Source organism: Bombyx mori, chromosome 13, assembly GCF_030269925.1.
Source record: "Bombyx mori chromosome 13, ASM3026992v2".
Classification (NCBI taxonomy): domain Eukaryota; kingdom Metazoa; phylum Arthropoda; class Insecta; order Lepidoptera; family Bombycidae; genus Bombyx; species Bombyx mori.
The window spans coordinates 7,870,363-7,898,147 of NC_085119.1; the positions used below are offsets into that span (position 1 = coordinate 7,870,363).

General features: G+C 35.2%; 2 protein-coding genes across 3 annotated transcripts in view; one reads left to right on the top strand and one right to left on the bottom strand.

The window, feature by feature from the left end:
• LOC101744226 (paired box protein Pax-6) overlaps positions 1-3,985 on the top strand; it is a 45,358-nt gene extending 41,373 nt beyond the window's left edge. The window contains exons 4-6 of one of the 2 annotated variants that reach the window (XM_021349153.3): positions 2,056-2,334; positions 2,422-2,606; positions 2,770-3,985. In XM_021349153.3, coding sequence (XP_021204828.2) covers positions 2,056-2,334; positions 2,422-2,606; positions 2,770-2,997 — 692 coding nt within the window. In that variant the 3' untranslated portion in view covers positions 2,998-3,985. Of the gene's footprint in view, positions 1-2,055; positions 2,335-2,421; positions 2,607-2,752 lie in introns of both variants that reach the window. The other variant, XM_038015008.2, reaches the window with a different exon arrangement.
• Positions 3,986-15,167: 11,182 nt separating this feature from the next.
• LOC101744085 (cilia- and flagella-associated protein 99) lies at positions 15,168-17,127 on the bottom strand. Its single transcript, XM_004927823.5, has one exon. It carries the CDS (start codon positions 17,001-17,003, stop codon positions 15,222-15,224), a length of 1,782 nt encoding a protein of 593 aa, XP_004927880.1. The 5' UTR covers positions 17,004-17,127; the 3' UTR covers positions 15,168-15,221.
• Positions 17,128-27,785: the final 10,658 nt, after the last annotated feature.

Sequence of the window (27,785 nt, forward strand, 5' to 3'; positions counted from 1 at the left end):
GCCGCAATAAGTGTTCTTTTATTTAAAAAAAATAAAACAACGTCAAATATCATTGAAGTTTTTGTTAAAGACCTGAGCGGAGCCGGTGCGGGCCGTTAGTCAAAAATATATTTAGAGCCTTTCAGTTTTATTTATTATGGGGGTCTTATGATAAGCAATACTTGACCTTATTTTCGAATTAAAGCGCAATTTTCTTAACTAGAACGATACACGGAAATATTTATGCGTGCTACGTGTAAAGAGCTTCTATTAAGCAATTATATTGAATTATTGTTCTGACAATAATTGTCCGAAGCCAGCATAAAACAAATGACATGCTTTGAAACGGAATGGATCTTGTCGGGGTAAATACAAGCAATTTGCTTTTGAACATTCAAGACGATGAATGTAGTGTCGCTAATGGGACTATTGATTCCACTAAAGTATTTACTAAGGCATTTGATGGTGGCTCTTTTGTCACCATTAATTAAATTGCGCTTTCAAAAAAAAAATGTATTGCAATGTACCTCAGCAAATATTTTTTCACTAAATAATCTATTATATTTCTTTATAGCTACAGTCTGTCGTTATTGACCAAAATCAGTAGTAAAATAATATTTCAATGAGGCTAATAAATTGCGGAATTATTTTATAATAATTATATATCATTAAAAGTCTGTCTAGCAAGATCGTCGAGTTTAGTTGCCCAGTAGCTCGACGAATTCAACGACAATTATTCTCGGGCAGACTATGATTAAATTATGGTACTTATTTGTAGTATTTCCTGAAAATTGCATGGGATGGTTCTTCAAGGCTGCGCTGGCACGCGATCCGACTGCACGCATTAAATGTATTATAATGACCACCGATTTAAAATGACGCATTGGTTTTAACGCGCACTTCCATATATTTTGTGCATATTCTCGGTCACTATTAGGTAAAAAAATATATTTAGGAAATTTTCAATTAAAGTAATGTTTAGTAGTAAATTTTTTGAAAGTTTTCTATCCCCTCTGCTAAAATCTAAAGCTGATGGGACTCTCTCCAAGCCTTAGGTTTATTTATTATATTTCAGAGATTAATTGAATGCAATAAAATTGTGTATAGATAGATATTTGATGAGTTCAGCTGATCTTGGTAGTAGGGGCTAACTCGGCTCCGACGGGGTAGTACAAAAACGGAGTGGGGCTTACCCCTCATATACTAGTATTCATAATTAAGATTTCTTGGTTAAATGAGTTTCAAGCGATTGGGACCAGGGCTGTCGAAACTATATACCTTTGAGCTTATTATTTTATTACTAACTTAACTTCCAAAAGCTGGAGGGCCGCTAAAAATATATTTTCAAACACAAAATACTTCCCGGGAATTCCCTCAATAATAGTAAAAGATAGCTTCACTTTTAAATTATGTCATGGGAATGGAATGTTACTAGAATAAAGATAAATTATACCAAATATTGATTAAAAGTTTTGACAAAGAATTCTATTATCTAAACTATTTATATCCAAAATTATTTTCTGATTAAAACATGCGTCGCGGACTACATGAAAACAAGCCGTAGGCCACATGCGGCCCGCGGGCCGTTTTCTGGATAGTCCTGGTATATACCATTGATCATACGAACGGAACGGCTCTGTGCTATAATAATGTCAAATGGGAGTTGCTGATTAATGGCAACGGTGGACGAGCTCACAACCCACCTGGAGTTAAGTGGTTACTGGAGCCCATAGACATCTACAACGTAAATGCCCCACCCACCTTGAGATGAAAGTTCTAAGGTCTCAGTATAGTTACAACGGCTGCCGCACCCTTCAAACCGAAATGCAATACTGCTTCGCGGCAGAAATAGGCAGGGCGGTGGTACCTACCCGCGCCGACACACAAGAGATCCTACCACCAGTAATTACGCAAATGATAGTTTTGCGGGTTTGATTTTTATTACACGATGTTATCCTTCGGGATTCGAACACCGGTGCATCGCTCAACACGAATACACCGGACGGCTTATCCTTTTGGCCACGACGACTTCCCCTATCCCCTCCGAAAATTTAAATTCCATTATTATTGCCGTAGGTGTTTGCACAAACGCAACGGCGCCGAGCGTCTCGTCAATTAACAGAATACTAAGGAACCGGGCGGCCGAACGAGCTGCCGCTGAATTCGCCAGGGCAGCGGGCTATGGGCTTTACGCTGCCCCACCTCCGTATGGAGCATTTCCGTGGGCTGGTGGCGGAGGTGTGTGGCCTCCTGGGACTTTGTCACTTCCACCCGGAGTTCCAGGACCACCAACCGGAGTACCGCACCCCGACGTTGTACAACAAGGATATTTGTCATCAGGACGAGGACTTATAGGTAATTGAAATTAAATCTTTAAATCTGACAAAATATCATAATAAACAGCTTGTTTTAATGTCTAAATACGCCTTTGGTGTTTTACAGATGTGGACGGAGACGATTCGGGGTCCCTTGATGGTGAACAGCCAAAGTTTAGGAGAAATCGTACGACTTTCAGTCAAGACCAATTAGAAGAGCTGGAAAAAGAGTTCGAAAAGTCACATTATCCTTGCGTTTCAACGCGAGAACGACTGGCTTCGAAAACGTCGTTATCGGAAGCACGGGTTCAGGTAAACATCAATGTTTGTGATATTAATCTTTAGAAGATTATGTGCACTTGTGCTTAATAGGATTAATGCTTTTTCAAAATTCTTATTGATACTTTGGATTAATTGAAAACATGTAACTAATCTGGTTTATTTACCGTTACTGACAGGTTTGGTTTTCCAACAGACGAGCAAAGTGGAGGCGCCACCAGCGCATGAACCTCCTGAAGCGCGGTGGCGGCTCCTCCCCCCGCCACCCCGCCCGCTCTCCTTCGCGCTCCCCTTCTCGTTCTCTGTCCCCTCCGCGCGGACCCTTCCCCCCGCAGATGGGCGGCGAGAACAGCGCATTCAAAGCGCTCTCGCATCAAGATACAAACGCTCTCAAGGCACTGTCACATCAAACGCAATTCGATAGTAACGCGCTGAAAGCATTGTCGCAACAGTCCGCCTTCGACGGCACGTTCAAGCCTCATCCCGCGTTGGAAAGCAGCGCGTTCAAAGCGCTTGTACCGCACTCGGCAGCCGCCGCACTCTTGGCGGCACAATCCATACAATTAGCTCGGGGATACGAATCTCATTCCGACTCAGATGAAGAGATAAATGTACACGATGAAAGCGATGACGAAGGTGGCAAGAATAAGAGTTTAACTAGATCTCCGAGTCCGAATCGACATCGACCGCCAGTCTCTAACGATATACCTCTACAGCTCACTAAGCATGATCGCTAAAACTTTACTCGATTTTAAAAGGAAATTAATAAATTTGTAAGACCACATTCTCAACACGTCAAACTTATAATGCTGCTAGGCAAAATAGTTTTGCAAACATTGTAAAAATCGTTTGTTGATGAAATTAATTACTTAAAATGTGCACACTGCTCACTGTGATTCAAGGCTTTTATTATTAATTGTTGATTGTTATTATTTCATCAACAGTATAGTTTGGATATAGTATACCAAAGTATTTAAGTTACATACAATGAATATTTGTTATGAAGAGTTCCTAAACTGGTTAGTTTCATGTCAGTTCCATCGGTAATTTGTATTGTAATACATTTAGATAATTATTGTTTTGTAACTTGATATTTATTGTTCAACATATCACACATTCCATTAAAAAATATTTTCTAATCATTCCTTTTTTTGTAAATTTTCAAAGAACTTTTGGGTATTCAATTATTTTTAGAATTATTATATTATATCGTTTTAGTTCTAATCATTTGCGGAATTCCTGTGCGTTACATAATTTTAAGAGTGTAAATATTGTTGAATGTTTTTTTTTTAATTACTGTAATAGCACTATTTATTATTAATTAATTATTACTGTATTATATAGTAGACGTTTGGAATTTTTAACTGGATGTCTAAGTATTATAAAAATAAAGCAGTAAATTTTATGTTTGATGAATTGTTTTAATAAAATCTGTTCCACAAAAGCACTTTAATCATTAGTTCGTAATTATTTTAATCTGTTGACTGGGTTAGTTGGTAATAGCTTACGGCCCACCTGGTCTTTAGTGGTTATCGGAGACCATAAACATCACAACATGAATGCCTTGAACCGATTCGAGATTTGTTGTCAAAGTGTCAATTGAGTTGTAGAATGATTGTTCCTTCTAACTCTAACTAAAATAGATAACTGCTTTGCCACAGAAATGGGTAAGTTAGTCGTATTTATCCGTGCTAGCTCACAATACGTTTTACTAGCAGCAAAAGAAAGGCTTGTTTCCCTTTGATCTCATATATGCCAACACTTAGGTATTTACCAACTTCAACCTCTCGTCGAACCCACCAGTTAATATCAGCCACTGGGTTTTTTTTCTTAGTATTTGGCGTTCTTGGCGGAATGGTCATGGTCATTAGTTCGGGAGATGGTGCGCTTCATAAGACGTCGCCATTTATACTGCTATTCATATTGCTATAGAAAAAAGGCATGGAAGTTTTTTTTTAATTTTTATTACCTAGTTGGGTGGACAATCTCACAGCTAACCTGGTGTTAAGTGGTTACCGGAGCCCACAGACATCTACAACGTAAATGCCACCACCCACCTTGAGACATGAGTTCTAAGGTCTCATTTCTAGGATCTGTGGTCACAGTAGAGTTACAACGGCTGCCTAACCCTTCAAACCGAAACGCATTACTCCTTCACGGCAGAAATAAGCAGGGTAGTGGTACCTCACAAGAGGTCCTACCACCAGTAATTACGCAAATTGTAATTTTGCGGGTTTGATTTTTATTACACGATGGTATTCATTCACCGTGGAAGTAAATCGTGAACATTTGCTAAGTACGTATTTCATTAGAAAAATTGGTAGTCTCCAAGCGGTTACCAATTTTCAAATTTTAACATTGGTGCATCGCTCAAGACGAATACACCGGACGTCTTATCCTTTAGGCCACGAATAATTCAGTAATATGCGCTCGCAGCCTTTAAGATCAGATAACCGTAACTGCAGATCAAAATCGGAGATATCGTTATTACAATCCACTAACTTATCCTACAAATGATTAAATTTGGGTCTCTTGATTAAAAAAAAAAACGAAACGCAGAGATTTTGAAATCTTAAAAACAACAATTTTTTTTTCATTAATGAACCTACATTGAAATTGAATAGTCCACAGACAGCTTTAATTGTAAATAATTTTAGTTTAAAATTATAAATCGCAAATTCTGAAAAGTATGTAGTAAGTATATAGTAAGTACTTGCCAAATGCTAGAACTCTAATTTGATTATAGATGTTTATATGCCATATGAAATATAGAGTTGATGAAAAATTCTCATTGAAATTTGGTCGTAATAGTACCTATTTAGGGGTTTGCCTAACGGTCTATTAGATTCGCAACTATGCTAGCTCAATGTTAATATATTGTGTTGTTATTTGCCATCCGAATTTGCTTTTATTGTATTAGATATGGTATTTAGCTGGTGCTAAGTGGTTATACTGAGACCAGAGATATCACAGCGTGAATGCCTTAATCCACCTTAGCACATGAGCTTAAAGTCACAATTGCAGTGTACAACGGGTTTCTACGTAACAACCCGAAACGCATGAGCACTTTGTGGCAGTAAATTATAATCGAACATTGGTTTCGCGGGCTCAGAATACGCCTTACAAATAGTAATTTTGCAATTTCAATGTAAATTACGAAACAAATACGGATTTTTATTCTTGTAAAATTAAAATCGATACCGTAATTAAAATTAAGTTTAAGCCGACTTTCAAGACATTGTATTTACCTACATATATTATGTAGTTACTTACAAATTGACTTCTAAGAACAACGTTTTTTTTTTATAAATTTCGTAATAATTGTCTATTCTAAATTTTCTTAGATCAATTCTTGTAAACGTTTTTATTAAGATTTTTCTCAGCCCGATTTTATGCACACGCAGTCCAAAGAGGACTTACCTAGATTGTGTGTAACATGTAGGTGATCGTCAGCATGATTTTTTCTTTGAATGCAATGAAGGGTTCGACGAGCAAATTAGCTCTCAGATACAGCCCACTGATTTTCTTGCTAGGCGAAGCTGGCATAGCCCCTCGAGGCTACCAGCATGGGTAGGCAAAAAAAACTTTTATCTTCAATCTTATCTTAGTGGGTCAATAAGTTTTTCTAGTTTACCGGGAGCTCTACGAACAACGTGTCCGAAATAGCAAAGAATTCGTTGGAAGCACAGTGGTCGATAGTTTTGTTGCTGTAAGTACATAGTTGGCTTCTGCAAGCGGTCCATTGAATTCAGCACATACGTTGTCATTTAAATCATTATCCAAATGCACCGAACTTTTTACTAGTATTTTTTACGTCTAAGAAGTCTCTAGATACCCGAATAAAAGGAAGATATACTTTTAACTAATATCCTTTTTTTTAAATCACTTTGTTGAATCAATACTTTTGTTTGATATATTCTTTAATCTTAACAGGAAAATGAAAATATATTATTTCGAGATATATATATAGCTTTTGGAAAGTTTAACATGCAAAATGGTTCGTGATTTAAAAAAAAAAAAAAATATACATTATCTACTTTCTGAGTATTATGTATTTTTACAACACATATTCAATAAATTAAAATACTGTTATTTTAATTTAATAATTGAATTCAGTAATAAATAGGTTTTTTTTACTTCGTTTCTGTTGTCTATAACTTATTTTAGGGCATGCATATATTTCTGTAAGCATAAATATAATTGACATAACTAATATACGAACGTTTAATATAAAATTTCGTATCTCAGAAAGGATTTATTTTACATTCATAGCATAATATTATTTGCATTTGCATAATATTATTTGCATTTGCATAATATTATTTGCGTAACCATATGGCCGATTGGAAGAGAACACCCACGGCATGAAGTCTACCCGTAAATTGTTAATGTTAAAAACTATTGATGAATAATTGACTTAAAAAACTCAAATGGCATTTTTCGTGAAGAAATTAATCGCGACTGTTGTTTTTTTTTTCTTTTATACGTAGTGTACAATTGAATCATTTATGAAAAATTGACGACAGAATAACATAAAAAGTAAGTCACTGTATCCGGTAATTAAGTTTTTCTTAAGTAAAGTCATTCTTCTTAAGATACATCCGTATCAGGAGTGATAATTATCCCTTTTTTCCTGTTGTCATATAACGCGGGGCTTGAATGAAATCTTCCCGGATATCAACAATCATACAGACGAAAGTCGATCGAGTTCCGAACAAAAACGCGATTGGGTAACAAAGAATCATTATGGGCTTCGTTACTTAGTAAATGGCTTAAGAGAATTTTTTTTTATTGAGATTTGCCCATGGTGTTCTCTTATAATGTTAACAGACAGTTTAATATTGAACTAATGGAAGTTTGGTACTAGTTAATTTGTTTGCAAACAAATCAAGGGATGGATCTTTGCAATGTCATTGTTTGAACGACACATTCTATAATAGGATATGGAAATTGAAGACATGTCTAGTAATGAAGAAGATATGGATTAATTTTTAACCGACTTCAAAAAATCATGCAACGACAACTCCCTGCTTAGAAACACCACAAAGCGTAAAATAAGGTTTTCATTGAATGTTTTTCTTTAAGTCGGTTTGATGTTTTTTTTATAATGTACAATAACGGTGATAGTTTTATTTATTTATTTACTTATTGAAAAATGTTAATTTGCTTATAAAATTGTTTTGTACCGTAAATAATAAAATATAATAAACACTTTTGAATATGCATTTTTTTATTTAACCAGGAAATAGAAAAATATAATATTACAATTAGGTACCTATTACATTAATTCTAAAATGTTATTCTGAGATTTATCTGCACTTAAATATATCGTGTGCGTCTTATCAATCGCGCCCTCCGCTGTCTCACAACTCCCCCCCCCCCCCATATACTTCAGAAGGTGACTAGCGCTGCTGCTATATGAGATCTGTAACGAGTACCGAAAAGTGAGTAAAATGTGCAGATAAATTTGCAGTCGCTAATTATGAAATGTGGAATGTCTTATGTTTAAAGTCTTAACTTTTGAATAGATTTAAAATATAATAACAAAACTGTAAAATTCTGATAAAATTAGATTGTCTAAATCATTGCATTTCAAAATATTACTGAGACCTAAATAAAAAATAATAGTAATAATTTATTCATTATATTTGTTTTTCACGGCATCTTGATAGTTGTTCAAAAGGATTCAAAGATTAGTTAAGAGATGCCGCTCATGCTGATTTTACCCTGCTAAGCCCGATCACTGTCACGTCATCGGTTTTATTGATATAGACTCGTGGACCAGCTCACGACACACCCTGCGCCAAGCCCCAGACAATACAAAGCGAAAGTCGATGGAATTTTACACTTGTACCACCACCCTGAGTATTTCTGTCGTGAAGCAGTAATGCGTTTAGGTTTGAAGGGTGGGGCAGCCGTTGTAACTATACTGAGACCTTAAAACTTATATCTCAAGGTGGGTGGCGAATTTACGTCGTAGATGTCTATGGGCTCCAGTAACCACTTAACACGGCAGAAATAGGCAGGGTGGTGGTACCTACCCGTGCGGACTCACAAGAGGTTCTACTACCAGTAAAGTCCAGTATAAACTCATTTTTTCTATTCTCCTAATAAATTACAAAATGTTTGGCAATAAATACACTTCAAGATTAAAAAGCCACGTTGCTGGAAATTCCATAAAATTGGTTCGAAGTAAAATCTTCAGCTGGCAATAATCATAAACAAAATAAATGCAAAGTAATTGATATTGAATATTGAGAAAGTATGTAGCTTATTAAAGAACGCTCACGCTATGGAGATGAGGTGACCATTAACAAATTGACGGCAATGCAGAGTGCTTACGATGTGTTGAGTTTGTACCGAGAATGAATACAGCCTTATTCTGAACTTAGTATACTAGAATCTACACAAGGAAGGAAGCCAAGAAGTATTTTACAAGAACAATAATATTTTTTTTTATTGCTTAGATGGGTGGACGAGCTCACAGCCCACCTGGTGTTAAGTGGTTACTGGAGCCCATAGACATCTACAACGTAAATGCGCCACCCACCTCGAGATATAAGTTCTAAGGTCTCAGTATAGTTACAACGGCTACCCCACCTTTCGAACCGAAACGCATTACTGCTTCACGGCGGTAATAGGTGGGGTGGTGGTACCTACCCGTGCGGACTCCCAAGAGGTCCTACCACCATATACTATACCATATAATAAGAGAATGTTTTGATTTGAAACTAAAAGGTAATAGTGATTCGTATTTTCTTGAAATTTTAATGATGTCATGAACAACACCTCATCAAAAAGAGTTCAACGCAAACGAAACAACAGAATGCCATTCTGTTTTATATCCTACTAGATAATGACCGAGCTTTACTCGGTTTTTTTTTTATAACGCCATCTTGTTGTGTCTTTGAAGCGGTTAGTTGCCCTCAATTAAGAAAAATAGTATTATTATTCGCCAATATATGTCGGGAAGAGTTGATTATTGAAAACACGAATAAAACAACATTTTCTGAAAATAAATCGTAGCTAGATCCATTTACCGTCCCCGAAATCCCCTGTATACAAAATTTTATGAAAATCGTTGGAGCCGTCTCAGAGTTTCAGATTATATATATACAAGAATTGCTCGTTTAAAGGTATAAGATTACATCGTATCATTTGTATTTGTATCGACAAATTGTCAAATAAATCAAAAGATCATTAACTTTTTGGTGATGTCGTTAAAATCATAAGATGTGAAGTAACTTCGTTTATATAGAATAGTGAGGCGCTCCGATAAAGTTGTAGGGTCGTGATAGCCGCGGAGTGTGGATGCATGTACGCGCGTCCGTCCAATAACAATAAATTTTGTGCGTCGTTTGAAGAGCCGAGTTAATACATGAGAGTATTAACAAAATACATAGGATTCTAATAGACTGTCGTGTGCTTGGTTAAAAAAGTAGTTAGAAAAAATGGTTACCGTTTTCTTTTTGTATGCGATGGTCAATACGATTCACTGCACTTAGATGCGATTTTCAGAAAACGTGTTTTTTATTTATAAATTATTGTTTGTAAAAAACAGCATACATTTGGCCTATTGTGTTGTTTAAAATAGAATTGATCTCTAAAATCGTAACAGAGACCAGTCCTGTCGAATTCTGAAAAATAATGGAAACAAAGTCAGTTTAAAAAATATTTCGCTACTGCTTTTAGCAAGGCAATGCAACTAAAATAGCGCGATGAGGAAGGTTAACATTTGGAGACGCAGAAATTTCGCGTATAACGACTGAATTTGGTTTATATTAGATTATTTAATTACTACCTTTTTTAGACTACACAATATAGAGCGTAGGCCAAAACCCGTGTTCGGCAGTGCGATGTAAGTAAGTCTAAATTATTTCTCAGAGATCAAGCAATTCAAGTTTCTTCTTGGAATTTCAAGAAGAAATTCAGTAGTTTTAAGCGTGAATTCTTAGCAGACAGATATGCTTTCGTATTTATAATATAAAACTTGGGGATTCTTTACGAGTAATATTATTCGATTTAGATTAGATTATTAGATTAGACTTTACTCTAAAGTCTATACGATAATAGGTAAAAACAAAACATTTCCTTGGTACAATTGTGTTTTTAATTGCTACTAGCTGACCCGACAGACTTCGTAGTGCCTCAATCGATAAATAAAAGACCTAAACTTTTATATAAAATAAACTTAAAACAAACAAAAGGAATCCGTCCGACGGGGGACACATCAAAGAAAAAACAAAATTGTTATTTTTATTTAATCCCGAGCATTTTCATATTTATCTACCTTTTAAACCTTCCCTGGACTTCCACAAATAATTCAAGACCAAAATTAGCCAAACCAGTCCATCCGTTCTCGAGTTTTAGCGAGACTAACGAACAGCAATTCATTTTTATATATATAGATATATATAGATTATATGATTACTGATCGGGCTTTAAGAATGATTCCTTCACACTCTATTTATTTGTATTTAGCGAAATGTTACTGAAATTCACTGCAAAATAAAGCTGAACTCGTACTGTGTTTTGTATTTACGCGTTTCACACGCCGTGCTCCTGTCACAGGGACCAATGATAAAGATTAAGGGAGCACGGTGTGAAACGATGAGTCTACAATGCGCTGTCTTCTCAATACTTAAAGTCGTAAAAGCGTTAATATACAACGTATGAGTTAGATTAGTCGACAATAAAGTTAGTGGTTTCTTTATTGCTTTTCATAATTTTATTACATACTATGTCAGTTATCGATTTTGATTTCATTGTAGTGAACTTTTTGGTTACAGCGTATAAACCGTTCTTCTTTACTAATAATTCGTTATAGTAATTTAATGTTCTATTTAAAATCTAAGCCAAAGCAGTTACAGTCTTCCTTTTTTCCGTCAGATGATTTTATGGAAAATATTATTACTGTTAGCGCAAGAATGCCGCCAATTTCATTTTTTTATAGGTTTTTCTTTGTAAAGCGCATTTTATTTAGCGTAAAATAAGGCGGTCAACAAGCAAGCGAGGAACGGTGAAGTAGACTCTACTATACCTTCTATTTTGTTTTAGTCGTGATATTTGTATATATTGTTTGTATGTATATATAAGGTTCTACATCTGTTTGTTGACTGTTTTGTTTTAATGTAATTTGTGTTTTGGTGTGCAATAAAGTATATTCTCTCTCTCTCTCTCTCTCTCTCTTCTCTATATGTCTTGTAAATAATATGTGAACTTTATATGTCAATAATAAATTTTGTATTTTTTCACAAAAAAGAAATTCGATCGAATTTCAATTAAATTTAAGGCGCCGGTAATAAACCCAATCTGTGGTTTCATTACATATTTTTATCGCAACGTGTTCAGAAAGCCTCGTTTACTTTGTGATCACATTAACACGATACGACTTTACCCTTGTTAATTTCCTTCGCACATTACCTTACAAAACACCAGAAAATATGACATCATTCGCAAATAAAATTCAGTTATTATTCATATGCAAATTGGCTGAGCAATCATAACATAAATTCTTTAATATACCCACTTTTGAACGCCACGATACGGAGGCTAATAAAATAATGTCGCTGGTCGTAATAAGAGGATGAGATTTTCGGGCCGAGATTCGAAATTAGCCTTCCCAACTTTAGTGGGGACGTGAATGAGTACATTTTATTCAGATTCTCCAAAGTGATAAAGCCATAAAATGCTACACAAACTGGCTTGTGATTTTAAACCGAGAAAGTAATTTCGTTTTTGTTTTTAACGAATGCAGACGAGCAAATTGCGCTGCGTAATTTTATTAAATAAACTTTAAAATCGTCATCTAATGCCGTGCTGAAGCGAAATTTCTTTCAAAGCATCTAGTTGTTCAGAGAATAAAATAATTTGACATTCAACAATCATGATTTATAACAAACGGATACTATGACACTGCAATCGAATATTTCAAACGATATTTTTATTATTGCATACCAAAATATTGTGAAACGAAAAATGTATCCCTGATTAAATTGTTGATACAACTACATTTAAATATCTTATGACGTCTATAAAAACATCACGGTACGCATGCGCCGGAAATTTCCAATTATCCAATATGAATTTATAAATCATTAAAACATAATGAAAGAATTAAAAAACCGGCACCCATTTAAAGCATAAAAAGCGTAAAAGATCTACTGATACGGTGTCATAGTTTCCCATAAAATCATGAGCAGATCCCAAATGTAAGCACATTAAGTTATCGGCCAAATTATCTCGTCATGTGTTACAATATTTATTTATTTCTCACTCACGACGGGATTTTGTGTTTGTGGGCAGAGTGTTCTCTTCCAATTAGGTGGTTATTGACGTTTTAATGTTATCGGGTGAATCTCGAAACGAGAACCATATCCATAGTCCGTACAAAAGGTTACTAAAACGTTTGTTAAGCCTTCATTAGGTGTACGAGTGTGTTTAAATATCTGAATGATAACGAGTATTTTAACAAATTAATTATTTTGAAAGTTTTCGTATTGAATAAATTTTTTGTACATTATTCTAACATAGAGCGTGCTTTGCCCTCTGTCTATAAATTTGGAGTAAACAAATGAGTATTATTCACAAGGATTTTATAATGAAAACACGTTGTTTCAAAATCGTTCCCGTAGTTTTGCTCCAACAAAAGTACAAATAGACAGCAATTAATTAGTTAATTAGCATTTTTTATCTATATAGAGTTAAGATGCATAAGCTTACCAAAAAACACATAATAAATAAAGTAATAATAAAGATTACTGTAATAAACACAATGTTTATTTTCTGTTTAAATCTCGCAGTGATCGATCCCATCATCTAAATTATTTTTGCCGCGAAGCAATCATTCAATTGAGATTTTCACCTCATGGCTGAGGAAGGGGGATACCATGTCCTAAGCGCATCTCCAGCTCATCAGATTCAGTTAGAGCTGTGAGCTCATCCAATTATCAACTAGCAAAAAAATAATATTTTTAATTTTATAATGAATTAATAAAGATAAAATAGCATATAGAATGAGGTTCATCGAAACACAATGAGCATTTAATGACCTGTTAATCACGACTACACATTCAGGTACAACAGAACTAAATCCGAAGACGACATTTATCCTAAAAAGGGAAGCTGTTAATAGAGTCATTCAACGTTACCGGCCGAATTATCTACAAAGAGAGAAGTCGGTCCGGTGCCGGTCGGAAATATAAATTTATTTGGTGGTTGTCGCGTCGACACGGGCGCCCGCGCCTCTATCTCGCCGCGTAATCTTGAACATTGGCGTTAAAGAATTTAAATTATACGCCGATACAAATGAACAGGCAAACCCGCTTTATTTATTACCTTAATCCGAATTATGGCTAGGTTTCTTGGACTTTGGTTACGTTCTAAAAGATCTGTTGATGCCGACGTTTACACGTGTCTAAAGGAAGACGAGCTTTAAGTCAATAGTTAAGATTGTGTGTGTGTGCGTAGGCGTGGATTTACTACTAATTTACTCATCTAATTTGAATAATTATTATAGATTTTAAAAATAGCATGTTATAATAAGTTGCATTCTCCGCTCATAATTAAAATTTTTAAAATAATAACATTTATTTATTTTTACTTAAAACTAGTCACAAATTAATTTAACGTAAAGTTCAATTGAAAGGTCAATCATGTAGCATAACTCAAAGGTGTATTTCTCTTTGTCGTAGCATAATTAAATTCTGTATCCAATGTGCGAATACGCGATGTTAAAAGCTTGCCTCAAGTCACCATTAGTCTCGACATTGCCACAGTGTATATTGCTTTGTGTGACTTAGTTCTGTACTACCAACTTGTCAAATGCTAATGGCAGTTAATATGGTGTACTTTGGATTCCATAATTATCAAGGATAAATTGACAAATATATTCATAATTCATTTATATCGCTTTTACAACAATCCCACTTTTTCGATTCTCACCTTCGAAACTAGCATTTTACATTTATTTTATATATTATATACGGAGTCTTAATAAGTATTAAAATAGAGCCATCATTTTATCGGTTTGAAATCTTTCTTTTTCCATGGCGTAGATTGGTGAACGAGCTCTCGGCCTGACTACGGTTAAATAGATAATAGTACTATAGACACCACGTATACCACCAGACGCTGTAATTGTATGGTTAACGGCTGTCCCACCCTTCAAACTGTTTCGCGGCAAAAACAAACAAGATAGTGGTACCTACCTGTGCCGGCTTACAACTCAACTAGCATTAGTAATTACTCAAATTTATCAATAATATAAGTTGTACTATTTTGTAAATGATATAAATTTATAAATTATGTTATTTGTTCATCGCGGAAGTCGTCCATGAATTCGGGTTAAGTTTCTAGCATTCGTGTTTTATGATCATCTAATATCGAAAATTTTTATTTTCGGTTCACTTATTTTATGTTTGTGCTTTTGTTTCCTTTCTACCAGCTTGTATACTCTATGGCCTACAGAATATTTTATTGTTGTACATCTTCATTCACATAGCTTTAAGGATATATTGGATTCATTTTAATTGATGTTAAAGTTATAGAATTCAATAAATTTCCAATGATAAATAGGCAATACAAAATCTCGTATAGAAACTTCACAATAAATATATTCAGAGAACTCAAAATATTCACTCTCAATAGTTAACTTGTTAATTTTAATCGTAATTTTCTTTTTTCTTCTAAAATAGTCTTTAAATCGTTTATTTCTTTTGTGGGAATTTTATCCGTATTAGAAATAGTTTTTTTATTTTGTTTTCTCATGTGGGCTTGGTCGTTCATAAAATCTTTGATTTTTATTTTACTTTCCTCTAAATCCTTTTTTACGGCTATGTTTTCTTCGCTGATGTGTTTTTTCTTCTGTTCAAGTTCATCCTTTAGTCCAATTTTCATAACATTTAATCGTTCCTGCAACTCTGCCATTGACATTTCACACAGTAAACCGATACCTGATGTCTCTGTCAGATCTATAATTTTGGGAGATCTTGCCTTTTTTGCTATTTCTGACAGTAATTTTATTTCTTTTATCATAGTTGTTTTCCTTTCTAGTTCTTCAGTTTTCAATTTCATTGCATTGGCTACCATTATTTCAGTCTCTTTTTTAATGTTCTCAGCTGCTTCCTTCTTTTTTGCCATTAGATTATTTCTCGCTTCGAGAAGTCTTAGTTCGATTACAGAAAGTTTTTCAATAAGTTTGCGATTGTTCTCTATTTGATTTGTTTTCCATTTTTCTAGTTCTTTAGTCCATATTTCTTTTTCTTTCTTAAATTGTTCATACTTGTTTCTGTTTTCTTGCTTCAGTATGGTTTTTGCTATAGCAGCATCTTCGTGGGAAATTTGTCCTTGTAAATGCCTTTTTTCAATTTCTAAAAGCCTTTCTCGTTCTCGTTCTCTTCTGTCAAACTCTTCCAGCTCTGCTATTTTTGCAGCATTTCCACAAGACTGAAGAATATTTTCTAGCCACTGCATTTCTTTTTGTTCAATATCATTAACTCTCTTATGAAGTCGCTTTATGGTAATAGCATTCTCTCGAACAATAGGTACGGAAAGATTTTGTTGTACTGGATGCTTGTGTTGGGGAATGGGTGATAAAATATTTTTGGGCAATTCTTCATTAATGGTCGACCTAGGTTGCTTCGACTTTGTTTTTAAATAATTATAATTTTTTTTCTTTACCTCATTAAGCAACAGTGTCGCCTTTTCTTGATTTCTAATATGAATTAATTTCAATTTTTTATCAATAGCGGATTTAGTTACCATTTTTCGGATTTTATTCTGTACAGAATTAGGAGGAGTTAGGGGAGGTAAAACGTTATCATTGAGGTCTGATGCAACGGTAGATTTTGCCTTTCGATTCAATACGTTGAGATTTAGAGGTACCGTTGGTGGTTTGTGCTTTTTGTTTTCTATTTTATACATATGTTCAGCATAATTGCATCCCATTTCCTTTATGTATGGTTGCCAATCAAATAGTGGTTTTATTATATTTTTTGTAACGAATTTCGTATCGTAATATTGATGAGCTATTTCTGAAACCTCATTCAATCCCTCGTCGCCGTTCAAAAACTTAGTAAAAATATGTAGTAGAGGTTTGCTTAGATTGAAAAGGCATTTGTAAAACGAGTTTGTATTAGACGGCTCCATTTCAAAAGTGATTGCATAAAATAAAATCATGAAATATAATTGGTCTTCCTCGCATAATTGACTAAAAAAATTGTTCGAAATCGCTTGTAAAAACTTATTATGTCTTTGTACACCCAAGAATGTTTCCGTAATCCATTTCAATTTCTCATCGTCACCACTTTCTGGAAAACTTTCTATGTAGGCTTCCATAAATTCATGAGGAGTCATTTCATTTATGGTACCAAAATCATCAATCAAATTCTTCAGTAACTTTATATTATTCACGGTATAATAATAAACCATTTTTTTAACGTTTTGAAGTGGTCAAGCAGTTCCAAACTAAATGTTCAGTCACTACCTAGTTCTTATTTCTTGTATTTATTATGGCCACTACGTTTGAAGCGTTATGACAATGACGCAGTCACTCAAATAATTAACTCGAAATATTTTGACAATTTCGATGTGTTTTAAATTAATTAATTAAAAGTATATTAAACCACTAAAAAGGTTGTTTTTCCTAAAAAAAAAACTATTAATATCTTGAGGTTAAGGTTTGTCGGATTTTAGAAAACTGAACATGATCAGTTTGAACAGTTTTTGACCAATCCACCAAGGCGTCAACAAGGCGTTCTTTCTGTGTGATCTTCAAGTCATTTAAGCTGAAGCCTTCGGGAGTATTTAATTAGGTAGCCGCTCTGTTTTCGCCGGCTCTGTCATTAATCAATCAAGTCAGACGCGCAGCTATTATTCGACATTTCGACACCTCAGGCGGGGCCGCTCCGATACGCACAAAGTGCAAGTCACAACGAGCCTCTTAAAATATAATAATCGTGTTAAACACAACCATAAAAGCCTTATACGATTTGAAGGAATTTTAAATAGGTTCCTGTCTCGTTATCTTTAGGCCATTGTGCATCGGTAACAACGTATCAAGACGAACACGGTTTTTGTTCTCTCGCTTCATAATTAACGATTCAGATTTTTTATTTAATTTTTTACGTGTACATAAATTTTTGAATCTCGAATGCACTTCCTAAATACTTTTGAAGAAAATATATTTTCGTTGTGTTGTACATTGAATTTATAATAATAATTTTCTGTTGGATTATGCTAGCAGACTGCAAGTGGATAATAAATTTAAGCAGGCGCTGTACTATGATTTCTGACATTGAAACTTAGTTCAGACCCTTTGTCAAGTACCCAGCACTGTATATTGTCCCGCTGCACGCCAGACTAGCTGATAAGGCATTGGCCACGGGAGGTCCTGAACTCTACGATTCTCGTACTGAGTTAAATGATCTTTGACGGCTGTAGGGCCTGAGAGGAGATATGACTACTCCCCACGGGACTGAATTTTAACCAGCCCCATCCAAGTCATCCCCCTTTTTATAGCGATGCTCCACCCTGGTCATCGTAACTGCACCTGGATGCAGCACATTTCGAAGAAGGGCTATAGTCCCTCCGCCACTACCTTCAGGAATGGGCCTCACACCAGCTGAAGTACTCTCCTTAACACTATTATTGTATCACTTCTTGTCAATTATTGGAGAGACGGAGAGTGGACCCCAGCGCAGAGGAGCGGCAAACACTCTCCCCTCCAGTGAATAGTGATATGTAGGCTAGGGTTAGTTAGGCGTTGAAGTGTCGTACAGCTGTTGCATTCTAAGCGATGGAGCAGTCATGTCAACAACACGCTACATCTATACTAATACATAAATCTACAGTGGTTTTTACGGATGTTCCGTTATAACTACTGAACCAAACATTGACTAGAAACTTCGTATCCATGTAGAAAATACATGTACTTAATGGATAGCCTAATATTTATATGAGCGTTGGACTCCCTACACTAGTTGCGGGGACGTTAATGATGAGAATCTTTGTGGGGGTGAGAAATAATACTGTTAATTTTAAATGCCCAGCGAAGCGGACGATTACAGCTAGTAGTTTAAATAGTTGGCTTATAAACAGCAGTAAGTTAGTTAGTTAGCTAGTTATAATTTAGTTGGAAAACATATTAAGGTACGGTATCTGTTATTGATCTTGTGGTGAATTCTAAAATGCATAGAGTATGTAATTCCATAATTTTCTTAGTTATCGACTCAATTAATATCAATCTTCTTGTTTCGGCTATGCAATATAAGAACTATTCAGTTCGAATGGTAGGATAGGCATGATTCTAAATGATAAATTTAAATCTGAGCAGGTTTCGATCTATGTGTTGGCGGCATTTACTGTGTGATGTCAGCGGGCACTAGTAACTGACTGGTTAGGACTGGATGAGTTGTTCGCTCGACTATCTACACCATAAAAAGCATGGATGTGACGTGTATGCCCATGGATGATGGCCTAATGCGAGACACAATATCATATTAACAGCCCATTTTAGTGAATTAGTTATAAAACACGAATTATGATTTCTATTATTTTAGTTGGTTCTTTGCATAAGTAGGACAGAGTATATACCTAATATTTTCGTATCGGTTCTATAGTAAAAAATATTCAATTAATTTTTGGAGTTAGGTAGGTATTCGTAATTTTTAATTCGCTGATGACGATTCTCTTAAGTCCAAAAATCAGCATCCAACGTCACGAGCTTACAAGCTTTAGTCTAATCACGTTAAAGAAAACGAGACGCTCGCCTAAATACATATAAACCTTTCTTCAATACCATCAGTAATCAACGGCTGCCAAAAGAATGATTATCGAATTCTCACAAAATCATCGAAGGTACTTTCTTTGATTACTGGTCTGTCATTATCTATTCCTAATATAATATGAAGCTTTCAACTTCACACTTACTAGCTGAAGAGCGGTGGCTTATTGACTCTGTCAAAATTAATTCTACTTTGAACACAAATCAATTTCAACACAATATTAGCTGTCAGGGCATGTCAAATTATCGTTCCTAATTAAACTAAGGTACTCTCACATTTTTCTCACGAATGATTAGACGCGGTATCATCGTGAATGTATTTTGTAATGCCAGTAAATCCTGTTACTCTTGTGTATATTAACGATTTGCTGAAGATTATATATATTGAGAAATCTGTCATAGTTTATTTACATAAATTAATTTTAATATGTATGAAAAAATTTCAAGAAATTGTTATTCTTGTTTAATTCAGCATCAAAAGGAATTTTAAATAAAATGTGTTAGGAATAAATTAGTCTGATTTCACATGCACAGCAGTCTTCTTTACTTCGAGTGTATTTTCGCTCAACTTTTGTGTGGAGAACGATCTGGAAACGATAAGATCGCCAGTACAACTCTTGTGTTTTATTTTGTCAATTTTTTTTATTGCTCTTGGAGTCAGACGAGCATACGGCGCACCTAATGGTGAGTGGTTACCGTCGCCCATGGACTTCAGCAATGCCAAGAGCAGAGCCGAGAGCTACCTACCATTAAGTACTCTCCACAAGCCTCGTTTGAAGAAGGACATGAAGACATTTCCGTAATCAAATAGGTATACTGTATTTGACTCTGAAATTAACTGTAATCGCCAAGCTAATTTTCTTGTCCCTCAACGTAAGCGGGCTTCAACGGTAGGCAGAGGCTTGGCCTCATTGCTGACGACAATGATCGACGTTGGCCACCAATCATCAGATGGACTGTATGCTCTCCTCTCTATAAAGGCCATAAATAAATAAAAGTAATCTAGTAAGGTAATAATCAGCATGGTGAGATGTACATAATGGCGGCGATTTTTCTTCGCGTTTCACTGCCATAATTTGTTTTCGCAGGTGTTTTGAAACAATACCGGCTTCAAAATATTTAAGCGTCAACGTCCAATTGAAAAGTCGTAACGTATTTGACTAAAAAGTTTCTGGTATTGCTTTTGATGTTATAATTCAATGAAACTCATTGCGCTAATATTGTATGGGATTTTAATCATAAAAATAAATAGACTCAAACATCTATTAAAGTATCTTTTTCGTCAATAAACTAACAGATCTCATTAGGTAAAATGTTACTTTTATGATCTTAATAAAAAAACTGTTAGGTTTTAAGAATTCAGAGGAATATTTAATTCAATTTGTTAAGTTTAGAAGTCGTCGTGGCCTAAAGGATAAGACGTCCGGTCCTGTTCGAATCCTGCCGGCAGGTACCAATTTTTCAAATGAAATACGTACCTACTCGACAAATGTTCACCATTAACTTCCACAATGAAGGTATAGCATCCTGTAATAAAAATCAAACCCGCAAAATTATATTATAATTTATGTAATTACTGGTGATGGACGTCTTGGGAGTGTCCGCACGGGTAGGTACCACCACCCTGGCGTATTTCTGCCTTGAAGCAGTAATGAGATTCAGCTTAAAGGGCCGAGAGGCTTTTGCTTTATAAAGCACAAGTCCGGCCTCGCGTGGAGTACTGCTCCCATCTCTGGGCCGGGGCTCCCAAATACCAGCTTCTTCCATTTGACTCCATACAAAGGAGGGCCGTTCGGATTGTCGATAATCCCATTCTCACGGATCGTTTGGAACCTCTGGGTCTGCGGAGGGACTTCGGTTCCCTCTGTATTTTGTACCGTATGTTCCATGGGGAGTGCTCTGAAGAATTGTTCGAGATGATACCGGCATCTCGTTTTTACCATCGCGCCGCCCGCCACCGGAGTAGAGTTCATCCATACTACCTGGAGCCACTGCAGTCATCGACAGTGCGTTTCCAGAGATCTTTTTTACTACGTACCATCCGGCTATGGAATGAGCTCCCCTCCACGGTGTTTCCCGAGCGCTATGACATGTCCTTCTTCAAACGAGGCTTGTGGAGAGTATTAAGCGGCAGGCAGCGGTTTGGCTCTGCCCCTGGCATTGCTGAAGTCCATGGGCGACGGTAACCGTATGCTCGTCTGCCTACAAGGGCAATAAAAAATAAATAAAAAAAAAATACTGTTAAAAGTGGGACCTTAGAACTCATGTTTCAAGGTGGGTGGCGGCATTTACGTTGTAGATGTCTATGGGCTCCAGTAACCACTCTACACCAGGTGATTCGCGGGCAATAAAAAAAGTCAATAACAATATAAAAAAGAATGTCTTTTAAAAAATAATATGAAAACATTTCGTAGATCTGACTGAGCATTTAGAAACAATAATCTAAATCATTTAATTATTTCACAGCTGATAGTTTATTTCACAACCGGGTTAATGACTAGAAGATTCTGATTAAATTCTCTTTGGCTGTCCAACGTCTCGGTCTGTTACAAGAGATTTCAAAACGACTCATCCCAATAACGTACATAGTAGGCGAAAATAGCGTTTTTAAACCATCATCGAGATAAACGCTAAGTGGCGAGACCGAACGCTCGTCACGAAAGGTTAACACTTGTAATTTATGGGTCCCCGTATCACGAAACAGAAACAAACGAATTTTACCTATGTTACCTGCCCGTGTATTATCCTTATTAGTTCCATTTATTCGGATTGCAGCTACGGAGCTTATACTAATACGTACTTTGATGGCTGCTGGATCTTTATTGCCGGTTATTGAATCGCCGTTTGATATTGACGCTCTATCGATTGATGATGCCAGATGATGTCAATTGACATTAAAATAGATAAAGCTTTTATTCAATTGATACGTTTGGTTAGATTTTTTTTTTAAATTCCATATCTATGCTGGTTTTTGGACCTTTTCATGCATTATTCTTTAGATATGCTTACGGAAATGTATTTATTTATAAAATTTTGTTATTAGGAATAACTACTCTTCTTTATCAACTACAGCCGATTGACCAACGCACCATCTGATGATAGACGGTAATCGAAGCCGAAGGTCGACAACAACACCTATACCCTACAGTCCAAATTTGATCACATAATAAAAATAAACTTTGAACGATCACTGTTTCAAATGTTCTTTTATTTTTACTTAATATCAATGAATATTATTTACAGTGTACATACAGATGTAACAATATGTTTTCTTGTGAGTTGATACAGCCAAGTAATCATGTTTTACTTTCAACCACTTTTACTGGTGGTAGGACCTTTAGTGGTTGTAGGACCTCTTGTGAGTCCGCACGGGTAGGTACCACCGCCCTGCCTATTTCTGCCGTGAAGCAGTGATGCGTTTCGGTTTGAAGGGTGGGACAGCCGTTGTAACTATACTGAGACCCTATAACTTATGTCTCAAGGTGGGTGGCGCATTTGCGTTGTAGATGTCTGCTCCAGTAACCACTTAACACCAGGTGGGCTGTGAGACCGTCCACCCATGCAAGCAATAAAAAAAAATGTTTTTCGGTTTGAATTTTCTGACAGCTGTTACGTAATCTAATTAAGATACTGAACCAATGGCTTAAGGTGAATGGAAGTTTCTGTGCCTACATACTATGAGTCTTTAACGCATCATTCCATCTAGATTAATAAACAAAAACTCTAATCGAGTCTAACCCGTTTTATAATAAACGCAGCTCCGTACAAACGACTCATACAGATGTAATTGATAATTATAAGCGGTCGCGTTATAATTAGGAGCATATTAACGAGGGCCACCTAAGGAGAAGAATCATTAATCTCTTTAGCCGGTTACAAAGGATCCCAACAAAGAATTATAGGTTTTTATACATCCTCCGCTACTATGTAGAAGAGTTATTACTTCAGTTTAATGACGACGACGTGATTAGACATTACCTCTACGTGCCTCTATGGCTTTATTACATAAATCTTAAAGAATATACCGAGGCATAAAGGGGTCGTTTTATGCGCTAATGTTGCGAGTGATCCTTAGTGATCATTAAAGTATCAGTTTCAACATAACACCGTTTTTTTTTTGTGATTACATGGCTATGTTTACACTTTTCGTTTCTTTGTTTACTGACATTAAAATATTAAGTGTATATAGGTATTTTGCAGGTCAATGTTTCAAATTACAATTAATTTAGTTTTATTTTGTACCACGTATTGACTAAAAAATAAATAATTTATAGAAAATAATATACATATATTTTATCCTATTTATAGAAGACAGGCGAATGAATAAATCAATGAAAACAGGGAACACAGCTGTTGAATTTTTCTAATTAATTTATTAAGTTTTTATGGAAATGTGGATTCATTTGACCTTTCTTTCTAGTTTGTACGTATATGTTCTCGTGGAAATAATAACTAGTTAATTTAATTTTCTATCATAAGTTTATTTGAAAATGATGAAAAAGTACAATTTATTTATTGCTTAGATGGGCGGACGAGCTCACAGCCCACCTGGTGTAAAGTGGTTACTGGAGCCCATGGACATCTACAACGTAAATGCGCCACCCACCTTGAGATATAAGTTCTAAGATCTCAGTATAGTTACAACGGCTGCCCCACCCTTCAAACCGAAACGCATTACTGCTTCACGGCAGAAATAGGCAGGGTGGTGGTACCTACCCGCGCGGACTCACAAGAGGTCCTACCACCAGTTACAAGGTCCTACCACCAGTTAAAAACAAAATTTATCGAAATTCCATGATACATTTCTTCATGACCTATTGTTACTTTTATGAATTCCGTTTTTAAATTTTAGTTTTTTTACACACTACAGTATGTCTACGATTATAACAGAAACTAAAATATTTGAATATAAATTGTGATCAAAGTTTTCTATAATATTATGATATTTGAAAACAACCATAACAATCTGATCTATCAGATAATGTCCTATTCAAATTTTAATAAATTCATTTATGGTCACCTAGAATTTTTTTTATTTTTCCGTTTAAATTTTCTGATTTTTCTGTTATACTCGCTATAGATATAGCGGGTACGAAAAACTAGCCGAAGCGTTATTAAATGTCATAAAAGATGGACATCATTTTAGTTTCTTTTATACAGAAATAGGAGAGGATAAAACGGTTAAGTAAAATTTTTTCCTCTGTTTGTTAAGTGAATTACCTTTTATTATAACGTCAGACCTTAATTTTAGTGATTTGAAATTTTATATAGGTATTCAGTAATTATTTTCTATAAGTCAATAACAAACGAACAATGAAAATTTAAAACATGAAACAAATCTGGACCTTGTGGTATTAAGTTATAGCCCAACTTTGATGATTCGGCGAACACAACTTTTTTTTAGATAATGGCTAGATTAAAATAATGCTGTGGTAAGATAAAACGAAGGATTTTAAAAATTTCCATGTACAGCTAAATGATAAAAACATTTCTTAAGATAACTCTTATTTAAATCTTTACATACAAATCAGATATATTATCGTATCTACGAAATATATTGCATTATCAACTCATGCTACATTGTATACTTTTGATGCAATGCACAACAGATAAAGTTTGATGACCGTCTATGTTATTTATTTGTTTAGTAATTTATAATATATACGGTTAGTTACTGTTTTATTGAAGGCATTAAATCAAGGCCCAATAAGGCAGCCATTCATGTTGATTTTTACTGAGTTTCTACCCGTAGGGCCAATAAATTATTAACTTGGTCATTTTTATCACGGGTCTTCTTGTTACTTTTGAAGCAGGGTGATAGAATCCTGGAATCTAAGCGATCAATGAATTTATATATATGTAATATGAAAATCAAATCAGTCATTGTTTAAAGTTTGTTTTCAAGTTGCAATCAAGTTGTGATCATGTCGCAATATTTACAACTAAATAAAAAAAATACTTCTAAAAATTAAGAAACAATGAACACATCCATAAGTTTTCTTTACAATACAAACAGTAAAGTGATTCGATTCATTCGTATTTATTGAAACAAGCGCAGACTTCGATGATATTCGCAATCAAGTAATTAATTAGTACATGACCTGTCCAATACAGTTTCAATAAAATTGCACGCCATATCGATCCCTCATAAAGTTGCGTTAATGCAGGGAAATAAATCGCATCGGAAAGGTCAATTAAAGAAACGATTTTTATTGACACGAGATTCTTTATTCTGAACTATACGATTAAAGTTACTATAATTTTATTTTGAATATACATTACGAATTCTCTGTTTAGTAATTAATACAAACGAGTCGCGTAACCAATTAAATTGAATTAGGAGGTGATCGCTACCTAGCACGGACATAAATCTCCTAATAAGTTTTTTTTTTTTTAATGAATCCCGAAAACATTTTTGATCATGACGACGAACCGTTCATTTGTAATTGGGTTCAGCAGCTTCACATAAAATATGGGTTCTTTGCCAAGCCAGGGTTTTATAGAGAACATAAACACTTTATTATTTTTTGTTCGTTCGTCTCATAAAATGTTTGCATATGAACTATTTAATGTGCGTTATGATTTAGTTTTCCTTCTTAAAGTATTGAATACAAAGAAATAGCCAATATGAGCGGTTTCACAGCATCATTCTTATTCAAATGAAGATACGAATGTAGAAAGTTGTTACGCTTCTGTTGTTATATAAAGCATAACTGCAACTCGGACTAAAAACAAAGGCTCGCGACACAGAGACTCACCAAAATTGCCATTCAAAATTTTCCGAGCGAGTTCCACTTCAGGTGAGATTCATTTAACCATAAAATTACATTGTGCCCGAGACATTGTCGGGTGGCAATGAACTGCACTTTGACATAAAATCGCTTTGGACGCTATAAATCCGTTTCATTGCCTTAATAAAGGATGCCTCGAGAATCCAATAGGCGAGCCATCATTTTCATCGGCCATCTTTCATAGGTCATAGTCGTTAATTAGGCACATCTCCGGCTGTACTTCAAAATGAACATTATAGGTGGGTCGACATAAAATAAAGATACAAAAAGAAAGCTTTGATAAACTAATCTATTTTGAATACAAAATCCTTATGGCTCGTTTAAGGGATACACGAAATGCCATTACGTACCGCTGCGTCTATAGAAATTATATTTATTAATTCTCTATCGGATTCAAAAGCAAAATGAACAAACTGAAAGTATCGCTGACATGATTCTTTCGGAAGCCGTTTTACGTAATGTTTTTTTGGTCTTATATTGCCATTGTCAATCAAGGGCGGTTAAGTCTTCAATTTGTGGTTGAAATAATAGCCCTCGTTAGCTTCAACGAAGAGTTGGGAGATATGTAAATTCGTGAAAGGATCCACAGCAAAAAATCCAGCCTCCGCCGTGCAACAGGTGTGCACCTGATTTCTAATAGTGGCTTATGCATCGTAATTATTAAGTTGGATTGTACGATGAATACACAAAAAGTCTTACTTTTACCGTCCAATGACCGCAAACTTTCGATTTTTATTATGAAAGGGACCGAAAATTACACGATATTTATGTTTTTATCGCTGTCCTTACAAAAATAAAACCATGATTTTTTATTTAGTTGATACAATTTTAGTGATGAGGCTACCAATATTTTTTTTAAAAATCTTATTAGAGACGACATTGACGGCTTGGAATATAATCAGAAACATAATAAGACTGTTTTGAAATTATCTTAAGTTAAAAAGTATTTTGTATGTAAATTATAATAATGCAATATTATATCTAGGGTTTCACAGTAGCCTGCGAGAGTCAAGTGTGGGCGCTATCAAAGGCATACTCAGAATTTATAGTAGTTCGTTCCCAGTTCGCGTTCGCAACGTTCTTCCTGCAAGAGTTATGCGTTATAGAGATTTTATCTTTCACACCTCTATTACAGCGGCAGTTCCGATAATCTTACTTAATACAAAAAGTAACTAATGTTCTTCATACTGCGTCTAAGATTATTCGTTTGTTTATAAACAATGTTTTTTAATTTATTTAATTTTTTTATTTTTATTTTTCTTGCCGTATAGGCAGACGAGCATGGCCCACCTGATGGTGAGTGGTTACCGTCGCTCGTGGACGTCAGCAATGCCAAATGCGCTTAAATAATTAGAAGTACCAGAAGAATGTGCATTTTATTTATTAAATATTGCGCTAGATGGGTGAACGACCCTAGTAGAGGCCAGAATGTGCGAAGCTAACCAAATTGGTATATGAGGTTAGAGTCGCAATAGTATGTAGGATACAAGCTTCTAAGCTGAAACGCTAGGATACAAACTTCTAAAGTGAAGTGATGTAAAAAAATGCATTTTTCTTCCCTACCTAAACTGATGGTCTTGAGAGACCATATCAGCGTCACGGGGCTCAAACCTGATGTTGTTGCTAACACGAACCCTA